General features: G+C 47.3%; 2 protein-coding genes across 2 annotated transcripts; both read left to right on the forward strand.

Moving 5' to 3' along the window:
* On the forward strand, positions 733-2,858 carry LOC8065153 (AAA-ATPase At2g46620). Its single transcript, XM_002464317.2, has one exon. The coding sequence runs from the start codon at positions 1,031-1,033 to the stop codon at positions 2,624-2,626; it is 1,596 nt and encodes a 531-aa protein (XP_002464362.1). The 5' UTR covers positions 733-1,030; the 3' UTR covers positions 2,627-2,858.
* Positions 10,028-13,001, forward strand: LOC8065686 (DNA excision repair protein ERCC-1). The gene is made up of 9 exons (XM_002464318.2): positions 10,028-10,407; positions 10,497-10,566; positions 10,678-10,781; positions 11,104-11,203; positions 11,301-11,377; positions 11,728-11,827; positions 12,115-12,186; positions 12,334-12,402; positions 12,530-13,001. The coding sequence occupies exons 1-9, from the start codon at positions 10,118-10,120 to the stop codon at positions 12,839-12,841; spliced, it is 1,194 nt and encodes a 397-aa protein (XP_002464363.1). The 5' UTR covers positions 10,028-10,117; the 3' UTR covers positions 12,842-13,001.

Consider the following 13,314-nt stretch of genomic DNA (forward strand, 5'->3'; position numbering starts at 1 on the left):
AACGTCATTCCAAAAAAGAGCTGTTAGGGCAAGTGTGGAGCTTTTCCATTCTGTTGCTGATAGAATTAGAATCATATCGCATCAAATCAGACCGAAGCAACCATTTATACAGCTCTAAACGATGATTTGATATCCCAGCTCTTAATCGGGCAAATCTCCGGTAACAGCTAGTCCTGCCGTATTTGGCTGTATGTGTATGTATATGTATATGTATATGTATATGTATATGTATATGTATATGTATATGCCAGACGACACGTTTCACTCGCAAGTTGTTAACTTGTCAACCACACGGCACGTCCAATCCACACGAGCCCGGAGTTCGCACCAAAGTTGCAAATCAGAATATACCGCCGATCCGATGAGCAGATAAACTCGAACTTCATCATCTATTTAACACACAAACGCTGTCCTAAAAACTGACGGCAAGGCACTCGAGATTTTTGTGACACATCGACACGTAGCAAGTTCAGGAACTCGTCATCCACCAGTGAGTCGTGACCTGTCCGTTGGGCTGGTCCAACCACCGTACGCCTGCTTCCTCCACCACTCCTGCACCGGTGCACCCGGACACGAACTCTCGCCGGCCCGATCGACGACTCCAAACGATTCCAAACCACTGGAAAGCCGATGCCGACCGACGAAACCACACGAAATCCACCTCGTCTACGCCTACCACGCCCGCCTCTGCCCGCCCGGTCGCGGCCTCGCGGGGCGCCCCTCCTGCGCGAGCGCGACCCGTCCGCTGCTCCGCCTTCTTTGACCCCGCGCTCGCCACGCCACGCCACGCGCCCACCGTCGCACCCGATCCGCGACGAGTTCCCCTTTCCCCCGTCTAGAGAGCCGCCGTCTCGGCCGGACCTGGACGCCCTTTAAAACCCAACCCCCCTTCCAACATTCCGATCTCCTATCCTCCTCTACTCTCGCCCACCGAAACCGACGAACCGACGTGACCGGATCAAAAGCCGGAGGCAGGCAGCAACTGCCAACGGCCGGTTCCGGAAGGCCGGGGGGTTGCGCGCGCGCCGCGATGGGGCCGGACGGCGGCGTCGTCGTCGGAGGAGTGATCGGGGTCCTGGTCTACGGGGCGCTGGCGGTGGTGGCGCTGCGGCTGGTGCTGTCGTACAAGTCGGCGGCGCACGCGGTGCGGCGGGCGTGGCGGTGGGCGGACGAGTGGGCGCAGGCGTACCAGTACTACGAGGTGCCGCGCCTCGTCGCCGCGGCCGGGGACGGCGGCGGCGCGGAGAACCCGCTGTTCCGGAAGGCGGCGGCGTACGTGGCGTCGCTGCCGTCGCTCGAGGACGCGGACGCCGCCTGCGTGCTGTCGTCGGCCGCCAAGAGCAACGACTTCGCGCTGCAGCTGGGGCCCGGACACACCGCGCGGGACGCCTTCCTCGGCGCGCGCCTCGCGTGGACCAACGCCGGGGACGGCCGCGGCCTCGTGCTCCGCGTCCGACGCCACGACCGCACACGCGTGCTGCGACCTTACCTGCAGCACGTCGAGTCCGTCGCCGACGAGATGGAGGCGCGACGCCGCGAGCTGCGGCTCTACGCCAACGCCAACGCCGGCGCCGGCGGGGGCGATTGCGCGCCGCGGTGGACGTCCGCGCCCTTCACCCACCCGGCGACGCTCGACACGGTGGCCATGGACCCGGACCTCAAGGCCAGGGTCCGCGCCGACCTGGAGAGCTTCCTCAAGGGCCGCGCCTACTACCACCGCCTCGGCCGCGTCTGGCGGAGGAGCTACCTGCTCTACGGCGCTCCCGGCACGGGCAAGTCCACGTTCGCCGCCGCGATGGCGAGGTTCCTGGGATACGACGTCTACGACATCGACCTCTCCCGCGGCGGCTGCGACGACCTCCGCGCCCTGCTTCTGAGCACCACCCCGCGGTCGCTCATCCTCGTGGAGGACCTCGACCGCTACCTCCGCGGCAGCGGCGACGGCGAGACGGCGGCGGCGAGGACTGCGCGTGTGCTCAGCTTCATGGACGGGCTCTCCTCCTGCTGTGGCGAGGAGCGCGTGATGGTGTTCACCATGAGCGGCGGAGGCAAGGACGGCGTGGACCCGGCTGTGCTGCGCCCGGGCCGGCTTGACGTGCACATCCACTTCACCATGTGCGACTTTGAAGGATTCAAGGCGCTGGCAAGCAACTACCTGGGGCTCAAGGACCACAAGCTGTACCCGCAGGTGGAGGAGGGGTTCCACGCCGGCGCCCGCCTCAGCCCCGCCGAGCTTGGCGAGATCATGCTCGCTAACCGCGGGTCCCCAAGCCGCGCACTCCGCACCGTCATCAGCGCGCTGCAGCACGTGGCGCCGTCACCGTCGTCAGCGCAGCCGCAGCGGACCAGCACGGCGGCGCGGCCACCGAGGCTGACCTCGAGATGGTCCGGGCACCTCGATGTGGCCAGCGCCGCGGCGTCGGATGAGGCCAGCGCGGCGGAACAGTCACCGCGAAGCGGAGGCGGGGGAGGTTTCGCCAAGGACACGCCGATCAGGGAGATCAAGAAGCTCTACGGTATGATCAAGTACAGGAGTCGAAAGGACGCCGGCGTCGTGCCGGTGGACGACAGCGCGGCGTCGCTGAACGGGCGGGGCAGCGACGTTTGCTCCGAGAAGGACCGGTGATTAGTTAATTGGGCTTTCTTGTTCTTTTTCTTTTTCGGTTTTCACTTTTGATAATGATGATTTCTAAGTACAAATTTTCTTGTTTATTCGAAACGTGGGGGGTGTGTACATTGTAAGTAATCTTGTAGCAGTAGGGGCTTTCTTTGTTTGTTACTCGAGAAGAAACCGTGTTCATCTGAAACGCATCCAAATTGTGCGGCAGTAAACAAGGTCACGCAATGTTCAAAGGTAACGGCATCTTCGCAATTTCGCACACGTTTCATCTGGAATTGCGGGCATGAACCCACGATAGACATTTTGGTGACATCTTGCGAAATATACTCAGGTGCAATAGAACAGCAAATTCTCAACAACGACAAACAACCAGGACAGTATATTTGTTAGATTGATTCAAGTTAAAAATATTTCGTTACAAAGTCAAAGATCTTGCTTTTTTACCCCCCCGAAACAAACAGAGACCTAGATTAAATTTGAACTGATTAAACATTTGTTGTTCTATATAAAACACCGTACGACTACATCAACTGTAACCTGCTTGGAACAAGCGGTCCAGACGACGACAAGCGGGGGCAGTACAATACAAGTGCTGTGTTCGCGGGTGCGGAACTCCCAATCCGCCATTAGTTTCCAAACATGGTGGTTTGCACTTTGTACCAATCTCTGTCACCAACGCTCGCATTAACCTTGAGTCCTGGACCACCGCCGCTGGTCCGCCCCCTCGCCGGCCGGCCGGCGCGCGGACGCCGGCCGCTTCGGGGCAATCGGCGCCGATTCCTTTTGCCAGCATCCAAATTCTCCACTGCGATTTGATTAAGCACCTGGTTGGCTGGCGGTTGCGACCTCGCCATCACAGCGCTTTCAGGTGTTAGTCCGGCGTCTGGTCCGCACCGATTCTGCAGGTTCGCGCTTAAAATATAGCGTGACACGCGCGATTACGAGGTGCTAAACTATGCGATGAATCAAAGACATTTATCCTCCATTATATTTTAAAACAAAAAGTGTGTGCGCTTAGCGGCTGGTGATGATGATTAGGAGCATGGTTCTGCGAGCTAATGATGTGCCTGCCAGTGCCAGGCACTTGTTTGCTTGCTGCATATTGTTATTGTTGTTGCACGTACTCCTACAGCTTATTGGAGGAATGCTTCACTGATTTGGTTCACAAGAGCGTGCGGTTGGCAGTCAGCACAGCACAGCTAGTTCCAAGGTGTGTGATCAAGGATCACCCGCTGCCGCTGCGCGGGCACAGATGTTCTATCGCTGTTCCAGCTTTGCAAGATGAACTGGACGGGAGTTGGAAGAGGAGGACAGTGGGCGTGGCCTCTGCTTCACAGGATGGGTGCCGGGCTGCCTGCCTGCTCATCGTCCTTAATCGGTGCGGTCGCATTACTCCTACCATCCGAATTGATTTCACCCCAGTGTTCAATAATTGATTTTTTCGAGTAAAATCCCTCATCAGTCGCTAAAATTATACTGTTGTGTCATCACAGTCCCTAACACGTAAATCAACCATTTAAATTTATGTATGTCATCTCGATCTCTAAACTTGTCTAGTTGTGTCATCTCGGTTCCTAAACTTAGAATCGCTTGTTTAGATTCTCAATTTTATTCAATTATGTTATCTCAGTCCTTAAACTTGGTTTTGAGTCTCATTTAGATTAAAATAAAGCAATCTAAAAACTTTGTATAAAAAATTATAACTTTTTCATATGAATTTGAAGACAACGAAGGCCTTGTTTAGTTCCGAAAAAATTTCGGTTTTCGCTACTGTAGCATTTTCGTTTTTATTTGACAAATATTGTCCAATCATTAACTAACTAGGATCAAAAGATTTGTCTCGCGATTTACAGACAAATTGTGTAATTAGTTTTTATTTTCGTCTATATTTAATGCTTTATATATATGTGCTGCAAGATTCGATGTGACGGAGAATCTTGAAAACTTTTTAGATTTCTGAGTGAACTAAACAAATCCGAACTTTCATTTTCCTACGATCCGGTGTTGACGAACTGATTATTATTTTTCATTTTCCTAAAGACAAGGGTGCCACTTACTGCCATCCCTGTTGACATATGAATTGTCGTCTAGTAGTATTGTAATGACGGATTTCAACGTCAACCGCCTTGTCCGAGGACTTGTAGCAAAAGAACGCCATAATTCCGGCACCGCACCTCACGCCTGAACTCAGCACAGCAAAGCTACAGGGACAGTCACGGTCGTGTGTGTGTGTGTGTGTCAAGGACGGAACGGACACGGGCCCGGCAAGTCTGTGCCGTGAAACGGAAGCAATTCTAGGCCACGGTGTTCTCCTGTCCGAAAGTTTTTTTTTTGCATGCACGGGAGCGGGAGGGACTCGAGTGTTAGACTTTTGGGGAACCCGTTGCCATGATGTGCAGACAAGACAAAAAGGCCTCCTTCGTGTGAAGCTGAAGCTCAGATCCCATCATGGATCGTCCCAACACAAAATGGTCCAGCCTGCGCCTGCGGCCCGATTAGCAGCCCGACAGCGTGATAGGTTTTCTTGCTCCCCCCTCCCCCTGATTCTGAGTGTTAGCTCGCCAAATCGTCATCATCGTGTTCCCCGGACGAAAACACAAGGGCACAGGGCAGGCTGACGGAGAGAATTAGGGCGGGGCATCGAGGCCATCTCAAAGCAATCGAGACCGCTTGCCATGGTTAGACAGAGCTCTCCCCGAAACAAGCTAATACGTGAGGGAAGAACAAGTCCTTGTTTAGTTCACCCTAAAAACCAAACTTTTTTGAAGATTCTCCGTCACATCAAATTTTGTAACACATGCATAGAGCATTAAATATAAATACAAATAAAATTTAATTACACAGTTTATCTGTAAATCATGAGATGAATCTTTTGAGTCTAGTTACTCCATAATTAGACAATGTTTATCAAATAAAAATAAAAGTGCTACAGTATCTTAAACCAAAAATTTTTGAGAACTAAACAAGGCCTAGCTTGAGTACTTTTTGTTTACAAAGGCTCTGTTCTCTTGAGCTTACTCCCTTTTTAATTGTCGCTTACGCTTCCCAAAAACAACTGTCGGCAATTATATATTAAAAAGTATTAATATTTATAATACATAATTAGTATTGTTAGAAGGATCTTTGAATCTTTTTAACAAATTTATTTGGAGATACAAATGTTGCACGTATTTTCTATAAATTTAGTCAAATTTGTGGCACGCACACCAACGGCAACAATTAAAAAGGAACAGAGAGAGTATATGCTAAATTTGTTAGTTATTCAACAATATTTTTCTCTCGATTTTTCAGACAAGCAAACAACTCTAAACAACTCCAAAATGGCCGCTCATTCGTGAGCACAGTTAAAGCTTCGGTGGTATCAATTCACTTAATTTCTTGTCACATCGAATATTGGACACTAATTTATAGTATAAAATTAACTACACAGATTGACACTAATTTGCATGAATTTATTGAGCCTAATTAGTCCATGATTTGATAATATGGTGCTATAGTAAACATGTGCTAATCATGAATTAATTAAGTTTAATAAATTTATCTAACTAATTAGTCTCCTCTTGTGTAATTAATTTTACAAGTAGCTTATATTTAGTTCTCAGAGTTAGTTATAAATGTTTGATATAGGATTTGTTTAAGGCCTTGTTTACTTCTATTCAAAAACCCAAAATTTTTCAAGATTCTCTGTCATATCGAATCTTTAGACACATGCATAAAGTATTAAATATAGACAAAAATAAAAACTAATTGCAAAGTTTGGTGAAATTTACAAGACGAATCTTTTGAGCCTAGTTAGTTCATGGTTGGACAATAATTACTATAAACAAACAAAAGTGCTACAGTGTTACGAAATTTTTTTGAATACCAAGGCCTAAATCTAAAATATTTTTAGGTTTTAACACCGAAGCACGTCAAAAATAGCTTTCCTCCGGCTCCCGTCGTCAGTTGGTCCTCAGGGCCCAGGCTGCTGCCTGGCTGGCCTGCCTTTCGCCAATCCATGCCACGCCAATTGCCATGCAGGAGAGGAGACGAAGCATGCAGCAGCCAGCAGGGCAGACCGGCAGACGGCAGAGCCTGTGATGACTGATGGATGATGATGCCAGGGTTTATTAATGATTGCGCTGCAGAGATATGCGTACAGTGGCCTGGCGTGATGCGACAGAAGCGTCGCCACGGATATCGATGATTTCCCTGGCGCAGGGAGCTCAGCAGCCGCTGCCGGGACGGCAACGTCTCGGCACGGCTCGTCCAGTGGACGATCCCCTCCAGAATCCGGCCAACTGTACAGCGTGTTGCGCTCGCGCGCGCGGAGCAAGGACTTGAGAGTTGAGACCAAACCCGAAACGCGTGCAACTGTGTAGAAGCATGGCTCCTTGGGCCATGGGCATGGGTGTCCCAAGTGCGTTCAGACCCTTTTTTCAGCGAATAAGGTCCCGCCGGGCTATGCTAATAACACTGGGCTGTTAAGCATTGACCATTAAGACTGATGCATACGGCCAGCTTGTCATTGGTAAGTAAAATTTGAATGGAGGGCCGATCAGACCAGCAGTACGGTCTCCATAGCTTTGACTAGCTGCCTGTACTGTACCCGAAACGCCAGATGAAACTGTTGGAAACAGTGCGAGAGATATTGCAATGAGCCATGACGCCTCTGCAATCTGCATAGCGGCCCACGCCCACGCGCCGCCCATGATGCCACCTGACCCTCCTCTGCCGCGTTGCGCATTGCTGAAACTGCAAATGGACTGCAATGCAAGCGGAGCAAGTAGCTGGGGATCCAAATCCATGCTCCAACAGGATACCGTGATAAGAACGGGTTCATACTTCATAGGGAGCACTAAAACTGTTGGTGTAATGCACACTTTTATTCATAGGGAGCAAAGGTGGAGATGGGAGGAGAGGCATATAAGGCCTTGTTTAGTTCCGAAAAGTGAAAACTTTTCAAAACTGTAGCACTTTCGTTTGTTTGCGACAAATATTATCTAATCATGGACTAACTAGGATCAAAAGATTCGTCTCGTGATTTACAGCTAAACTGTGTAATTAGTTTTTATTTTCGTCTATATTTAATGTTTCATGCATGTGCCACAAGATTCGATGTGACGGGGAATCTTGAAAACTTTTTGGTTTCCAGGGTGAACTAAACAAGGCCTAAGGCTGGATAAAAAAACTCGTAACTCGCTAGCTCGCTTGACTCACTCGTTAATAGCTCGGCTCGAGCTCGACTCGTTTTATAATGAGCCAGCTCGTTTTACAATGAGCCAGCTCGTTTTATAACGAGCCAGCTCGAGCCAGTCAATTATAATGTTAGCAATTAAAACTGTCTCGGCTACATACCTAAATATTTCTCAGTAGCTCGATCTAGCCATAAATCCCTATCTTTATCCGTCAATAAATGATGCTTAAACTGTATTAGTATGACTACCATATAGCCACGGTCGTGATCGTAGTAGGTTGGTTGGACCAAACTCTAGGTTGTTTGTTGCATTGTTAAAGTTATAACTACTTTTTTTTAGTTTATTTTAAGTATGCATGTGATGTATTTGTTGCTCAATTGATTTTATAAATTTATAGTCTCTTTGTATTATGTTTTTATGATTTGGCTCGCGAACCAAACGAGCTGCTCGAGCTCACTAACGAGCCGATCCGAGTCAGCCTTCTAGCTCGTTTATATAACGAGCTATAACGAGCCGAGCCACTAACTAGCCGAGCTGGCTTGATATCCAGCCCTAGAGGCATAGAGGACAATCATGGGGTGCACGAGTCATACCATATATAGATAATTAAATACAGGACATCAGGGCAATGTAATATTGCTTACAACCTATTTGCTTAGATTTATCGGTCGAATCTGCTAGTCATTTAGTAGTATTTTTTTTAAGAATAAATCAGCCAACAATAATTTTTTATCATGGTTTATCAGCTAAACAAATAAAAAAAGTAGGGCAAAAATAATGCCACTCCTCTGCGAGTGTAGGTGCTCGAACTGCACCCCGCTCGTGGCCATGTCGATCCCCAATCTTGTAAGAAGATCGACCTCTTACATGGTGCATGTAAGAACTTACGCATTTAGAAGTACTGAAGTTTGCAGCTTAATAGTGAAACACTGCCCATGATTCATTTGCACATTAAAGTTACATAAAACAAACAATTAATAGCGAAATTTGCAGCTTCAGAGCCATCAGGTTTTTACGGTAAGTTGTTTACAGACTAGATGCTATAGGGAAATCTAACAAGCGGTAAAAAAAAACAATTCCATCTGAAATTTAGGACCTAAAAATGGTTTCACCAGTATTTGGCGGCTCCAAGAATCATGCTCCTGGTCTAGTCTGCCCCATGCTAAATCTAAATGCAGCAACAGAGCTAGCTCCTAACACAGTAGAGGCGGGACACCCGAACCCAATCGTCTAAGCCTAAATTCTCACCCGGACACAAATAATAAAGGTACAAAAGCATGACGCACAGAAACATATAGTTGCCATAATATGGCAAAAAGCGATTGATTCAAAAATGTGAAGGACAGATACAACATCATAATTGTAGCTTCTTCAAATAAACTGAAATGACCAATTACATTAGGGCACTCACAATGCAGACTCTATCATAGAGTCTAAAGTTATTTATTACCTCGAACAATGTGGACTTGGAGTCTAAATAAGACTTGGAGTCTTATTTTTTCTACCTCTTTCTTCAATAAATATGCTGCCACATCAGCAAAATACCATAAATAATATATAATTAATTGTCTTGGACTCTGTGATAGAGTCTTGCATTGGGAGTGCCCTTACTTGATAGCAAATATAGTCCAGCAAATTTCATTTTCAAATCCCACAAAGTCTTTGCAATAGAAATCCAGTTACTTGATTGCAATCCCATCCGGTGAACGATTATCCAATTACACAAATTGCAGCCCTCATCAAACCACATGCTGAAATCCTAGCGCCAACCGAAGCTTTGGTCCATGCGTGTGTGACTTCGATACAATTGGAGGCAAAATCAGAAGAGCATAAAATGAATGGACGGACGAAGGCCAAATCACAGACGCTACGACGATTCGATGATCTATCCTAATTAGGTCTTGTTTAGTTCGCATCAAAAACCAAAAACTTTTTAAAATTTTCCGTCACATCAAATCTTACGATATATGCATAGAGCACTAAATATAGATGAAAACAAAAATAATTATACAGTTTGACTGTAAATTGCGAGACGAATTTTTTAAGTCTAGTTACTCTAAATAAAAACAAAATGCTACAGTAGCACAATTCAAAAAATTTTCACAACTAAACAAGGCCTTAGTCCAAATGAAGCCCATAATTCCGGCCCAAATGACAGAGCCAGCAACTGCTACTCCCACATCCCTCGGCGGCCCGGCCCACGCGGGTTCCGTGCAGGTGCAGGCGTGCAGCAGCGACGGTCAGACTCGCGGGTCGCTACTCCCCGTCCAGCCGTCCCCGTACGGGCGTACGGCGACGCCTCTCGGTCTCCCGCGCTGCCATGGACGGGGGAAGAGAGCAGCAGGCGCCGCCGGAGGGGCAGCCCGGTAAGAACCTCATCAAGATCCCGTCCTATCAGGAGGTCTTCGGCACCGGCGCCTCCTCCTCTTCCTCGAAGCCGGCCTCCTACAACCCTCCTCTCGCCAGCTCCGGCGGCACCGCCGCCGCCGCCGCTTCATCCTCCTCGTCGTCCTCGGGATCGTTCTCGCAGGCTTTCTCCTTCCTCAAGTCCTCCGAGTTCTACTCCCCTCCGCCGCCGCCGCCTCCCCAGCCCACCACCACCACCCCGAGGTACCTTATACTGTCATCCCTCTCTTCCTCTTCTCAATACCCGCGACGCCGGCCTCGACGACTCTGACGAGTTCGGTTTGCTGGCGCAGGCCGCCTCAGGCTAGCCCCTCAGCGCCGACGCGCCAGAGCAAGAACGCCATTCTCGTCAGTCATAGGCAGGTACTGGGGCGTGATTTCTGGCAGCATCACACTTTTGACTTCTTGTTTTGAGGTTCTTGTCCCCTTCTTCTATAGCAAATTTCGTGTCTTTTGTTCATTCTTGCTCGGCAGAGAGGGAACCCTCTGCTGAAGCACATCAGGAATGCCAGGTGGACGTTCGCCGATGTCGTGCCGGACTATGTGCTTGGGCAGTCGTCATGTGCCTTGTACTTAAGGTTAGCGCTCTCTGCGTCTTATCGTGGCTTCAGTGCTAGTCTTTAGGAATTCTGAATTGGACTTGTGTAGATTAGTTGAATATGCATCTACCAGGAGGCATCATTTTCCTGCCTGTATATTATTAGACAGTGCCATGATGTATTCTTTTGTTGTGAGAGAAGAGAAAAACTCCAGTTTTACTTCTCAGTGCTGTGCTGTACTGTGTTGTAGCGATTTTCAATGTTGATTAGTATTAGGACAAAATGGTGTCACAGAGTGTGATCGTTGAGGTACTGTTGTTCTATGATTTTTACTGTTCAGTTTCTGTTGTTATGGATGCAGTATCAGGTACCATCTTCTACATCCAGACTACTTGTACTATCGGATAAGAGAGCTGCAGAAGAATTTCAGGCTGCGTGTCATCTTGTGCCATGTTGATGTTGTAAGTTTCAGTCACTTGACCAACATACTTGCTTTGCCATAGTATATTCACTTTGAAGCATCTCAACTTAAAAATTTAGCATTTTCACTGTTCATAGGAAGATGTAATCAAGCCTTTGCATGAAATTACAAGAACCGCGCTGCTTCATGATTGCACCCTCTTGTGCGGTTGGAGGTATTTTCCCATAGTAACTCTAATGTGTTGGATTCAGGATTTTTTTGGTCCTGTTCATTGTGAACCGTCCTGTATTGTTATATCAGTTCTACATAAATATGAATACAGTTCTGGGATCACCTTGTACTGGGTCTTTTTTTATTGCGTCCAAACAAATCTTATTTATCATCTCAATATTCAACTAAATTTATTGCACATATTTGTCTTTGTTTTTCTAGAAAAGAATTAAATGGTCCTCCATCACACAAAATCAGAGAAGTTCCGTAACAATTGCATGATGAATTGATGATGCAAATATGGTTATAAAGATACAAGAGTAAGTTGTCTGAACAAACTGTTCTCTCTTGTAGCCTGGAGGAATGTGGTCGGTACTTGGAGACTATTAAAGTATATGAAAACAAGCCAGCTGACATTATTCGTGAGCACATGGATAACGACTATCTATCACGGGTATATATGCTTCCTGGGAACCCTCTCAGGAACAAGATAATTTAATGATCTATGTCATTGGTTGATCAGGAAAACTGGCATTAAATAGTGCTATTATGATTTGCAAGAAATACATCCCTGTGGCGCGCGCTCTATTTCAAACCATGTTTCTAGCATTGGCAATGTGAATGGTTTCAATACGGCTCTCTGTTCTGCCCATTTAGGTTGATGGTAGTCAAACATTTTATCAACTATTAAAGTCTCAGTGCCTTGATTATATTTTTGTGTATGGTTTTGGATAATTGCAGTTGTCGCACTCGCTCACATCCATTCGGCATGTTAATAAAACAGATGTTGTCACACTTGGTTCATCTTTTGGGGTAAGTTGGACAAAGAATCGCCCTGACCAACAAGCCTTACAACTTCCTCCATAAGTATACTTGTCTGACAAATGGCAGTAGAATTAACACAAGAAATCCAGCAAATAAACATGCATCATATAAATGTTATTGTTCATGTATTTGCAGTCACTCTCACAAATCATGAATGCTTCTATGGAGGAGCTGGCTCGATGCCCAGGAATTGGTGAGCGGAAGGTACTACAACGTGCACACATTGGTTATCCCTTTGACAGAGACTGCAAAGTCTATTTTTAGTTTTTTGCTGCCGAACCCTGTTTCCCTGGTTTTATATGTGTGTATATAATTTGTTCAACTGTTGTAGGTAAAAAGACTCTATGATACCTTCCATGAGCCATTCAAACGGGTTTCTGCCCGACCAAACCTTGTCGTACCCGATACCCCTGACCGAGAAAAAGCAAAAGGTCAACCTTCATCTACAGATGACAGTTTGCAAGATGCGGTAGAAAAGCCAGATGCGCCGAAGAAGAAGAAAGGCTCTGATGTAAGGTCAGCCCTTACCGCTGCTTTTGCTAAGTATTCGGAGAAGATCCGCAGCCAGGGCCACGATGCAGCAAACGAGGCCGGTGAAAGTACTAGCAGCTCAACCATGGAAGCTGACAGGGCGAGAGACTAGATTAGCAGTAGGGGTGTTAACGGTACTGGAGAAATGCTAAGTTTGTGCCTTCCTGTTAGGTGCTTGTTGTTGCTGTACTTGCAGAAATTTTCCAATGTATGTTCTCCCTTGTAACTATTGACCCTCAGAAGCATGGAAAATGTCTAGCACGTAACAAATCCTTTTGCTTCCTCTTGTGAGAAGAAATGACAAGGCGATGCAAAAAATTTCCATTCTAAATACATATCATAACTTATACTAAACCACCGATCATGGAATAAATAACTTTGACATTACCCTAGCTAACCTTCAGAACATAATCTTCGTTACCTGAATACATACTCTCATGTAAAAATAATGGCTGGAGCGGAGATCTAATTCCGTTTAGTTACAGCAGCTGCCGGCTATTGACACCCCAATTTGTGGCCAAATCCTTTCGAGCCTGAGTTCAAAAAATGAAGAAGCAACAGAAAAGAAAAGAAAGAGGGGGGAAA

This window comes from Sorghum bicolor, chromosome 1, assembly GCF_000003195.3.
Source record: "Sorghum bicolor cultivar BTx623 chromosome 1, Sorghum_bicolor_NCBIv3, whole genome shotgun sequence".
NCBI lineage: Eukaryota > Viridiplantae > Streptophyta > Magnoliopsida > Poales > Poaceae > Sorghum > Sorghum bicolor.

Excerpts from the sequence above, each read along its gene's own strand:
- LOC8065153 (XM_002464317.2), top strand. The coding sequence starts at position 1,031 with ATGGGGCCGGACGGCGGCGTCGTCGTCGGAGGAGTGATCGGGGTCCTG.
- LOC8065686 (XM_002464318.2), top strand. The coding sequence starts at position 10,118 with ATGGACGGGGGAAGAGAGCAGCAGGCGCCGCCGGAGGGGCAGCCCGGT. Across the intron at positions 10,782-11,103 it reads TCATGTGCCTTGTACTTAAG|TATCAGGTACCATCTTCTAC; the intron begins GTTAGCGCTCTC and ends TTATGGATGCAG. Across the intron at positions 11,828-12,114 it reads ATAACGACTATCTATCACGG|TTGTCGCACTCGCTCACATC; the intron begins GTATATATGCTT and ends GGATAATTGCAG.